Raw genomic sequence first — 1,858 nt, forward strand, 5'->3', positions numbered from 1 at the left:
TAATAAATAATTAGAAAATCGTAGACTTATAAAAGTTTATCAATGCTAAGAAATAAGAATACTATTATGTGTAGGCCAAATTGTCATAAAAGAAATACCAAAAATCCAAATTCTAATTTCCATGTAATCGATATCAATATTATTATTGAATCGCAAATCGCAATTCGCAATAGCTGATGTAGAATTTCTGAAAATAATAGCAATTAAGACGTTTACAAGTGTTTCAGAATTCAGAGTAAGTTGTCATATAAATTATAATTGTTACCTTACTAATATGCCTGATAATATTAATACCTAATGCAGGTATCGTTAAATCTTTACTCTATACCAGTGGTCGGCTACCGGCGGCCCGCGGGCCGCATCCGGCCCGCGAGTCTCTTAAATACGGCCCGCTTTAAATTCTATAACAACGAAATTTAATTGAATATCATATCAAAAAAAATCATATTGTATACATATAGTTGAACGTTTCTATCAGTCATATAATAATGGATTTATAATTAAGTTAGTAATAATAAGTTGGTTAGCATAACCACTGACGGAGCAAGAAATATGACAGGCAAAAATATTGGATTGCAAGCTATTATTATTAATGAAATGAAATTAAAAGAATTGTCACCACCGCTATTTTTTCATTGCATTATTCATCAGCATGCACTTTGTGCCAAAATTATGTCTTGGGATTCAATAATGAAAGAAGTAGTATCTATCATCAATTTTATACGAAGCAATGGACTGAATCATAGACAATTTCAAAGTTTTTTGATTGAAATTAATGCAGAATATGGCGATGTATTGTACTACACCGCAGTTAGATGGTTAAGCAGAGGTCGTGTACTTGAAAGGTTTTTCATGTTACGTCAGGAAATATATAATTTTTTAAAGAAAAAGGAAAGGACGCTTCCATGCTTGAAAATCAAACTTGGATTTCTGAACTGGCTTTTTGTGTTGACATATTGAAGTATATAAATGAAATCAACATAAAACTACAAGGTAAAAATCAACTTATTCCTGATATGTGGTTTCATATTAAATCTTTTGAAATGAAACTGAAGCTATTACAAACTCACATTGAAAAAAATGAATTAACACATTTTCCGAATTGTAAAAAACTTTTTGAATCGTCAGAATTTTCATTATCAAGAGTTAAATTTGTTGAAGCTATTTCGATACTTCAACAAGAATTTAATAATCGATTTCAAGATTTCAAACGACATTCTCAATATTTTCAACTACTCGCCAATCCGTTTAATATTGATGTTGAAGATATACCTGTTGAGCTTCAAATGGAAATAATAGATTTGCAGCCACAAGATATCTTAAAAGACTCATTTAAAGCATCGCCTTTACTTTTTTTCGCTGAACTTCCTGCATCATTTTCAAAAATTAAAAATATAGCTGCGAAATACTTCAGTATGTTTGGATCCACTTACGTATGTGAACAGGCATTTTCTCATATGAAAAAAATTAAAAACCCATACCGTTTACGCTTAACCGATGATCATCTCCGCCGTGTACTTAGAGCCAGCACAAGTAATTTTAATGTGGAAATTGAAAAAATAATAAACAATATCCAACAACAAAAATCACATTAAGCCTATTAAGCAGTTGTAATTTCCATACTTTTATATTATAATAATATTATTAAAAACTGTAATTTTTATGTTCTATTAATCTATTATTTTAAAGTTTTAAACAGTTATTTTTTTTCTTAGTAAATAATTTGGAATATAAAGTTTTAATTTTTGTCTGGCCCGCGAACTTTTTTTAATTTATGAATGTGGCCCGGGAGTCTAAAAAGGTTGCCGACCACTGCTCTATACTATGCTCTGTACGACACTTCAACTGTACCTACTAT

General features: G+C 30.1%; 1 protein-coding gene across 1 annotated transcript; it reads left to right on the plus strand.

Moving 5' to 3' along the window:
* Positions 1–905: 905 nt before the first annotated feature.
* On the plus strand, positions 906–1,595 carry LOC132937901 (general transcription factor II-I repeat domain-containing protein 2-like). The gene has a single exon (XM_061004497.1). It carries the CDS (start codon positions 906–908, stop codon positions 1,593–1,595), a length of 690 nt encoding a protein of 229 aa, XP_060860480.1.
* Positions 1,596–1,858: the final 263 nt, after the last annotated feature.

The sequence above is a fragment of the Metopolophium dirhodum genome, chromosome 1, assembly GCF_019925205.1.
Source record: "Metopolophium dirhodum isolate CAU chromosome 1, ASM1992520v1, whole genome shotgun sequence".
Lineage (NCBI taxonomy): Eukaryota > Metazoa > Arthropoda > Insecta > Hemiptera > Aphididae > Metopolophium > Metopolophium dirhodum.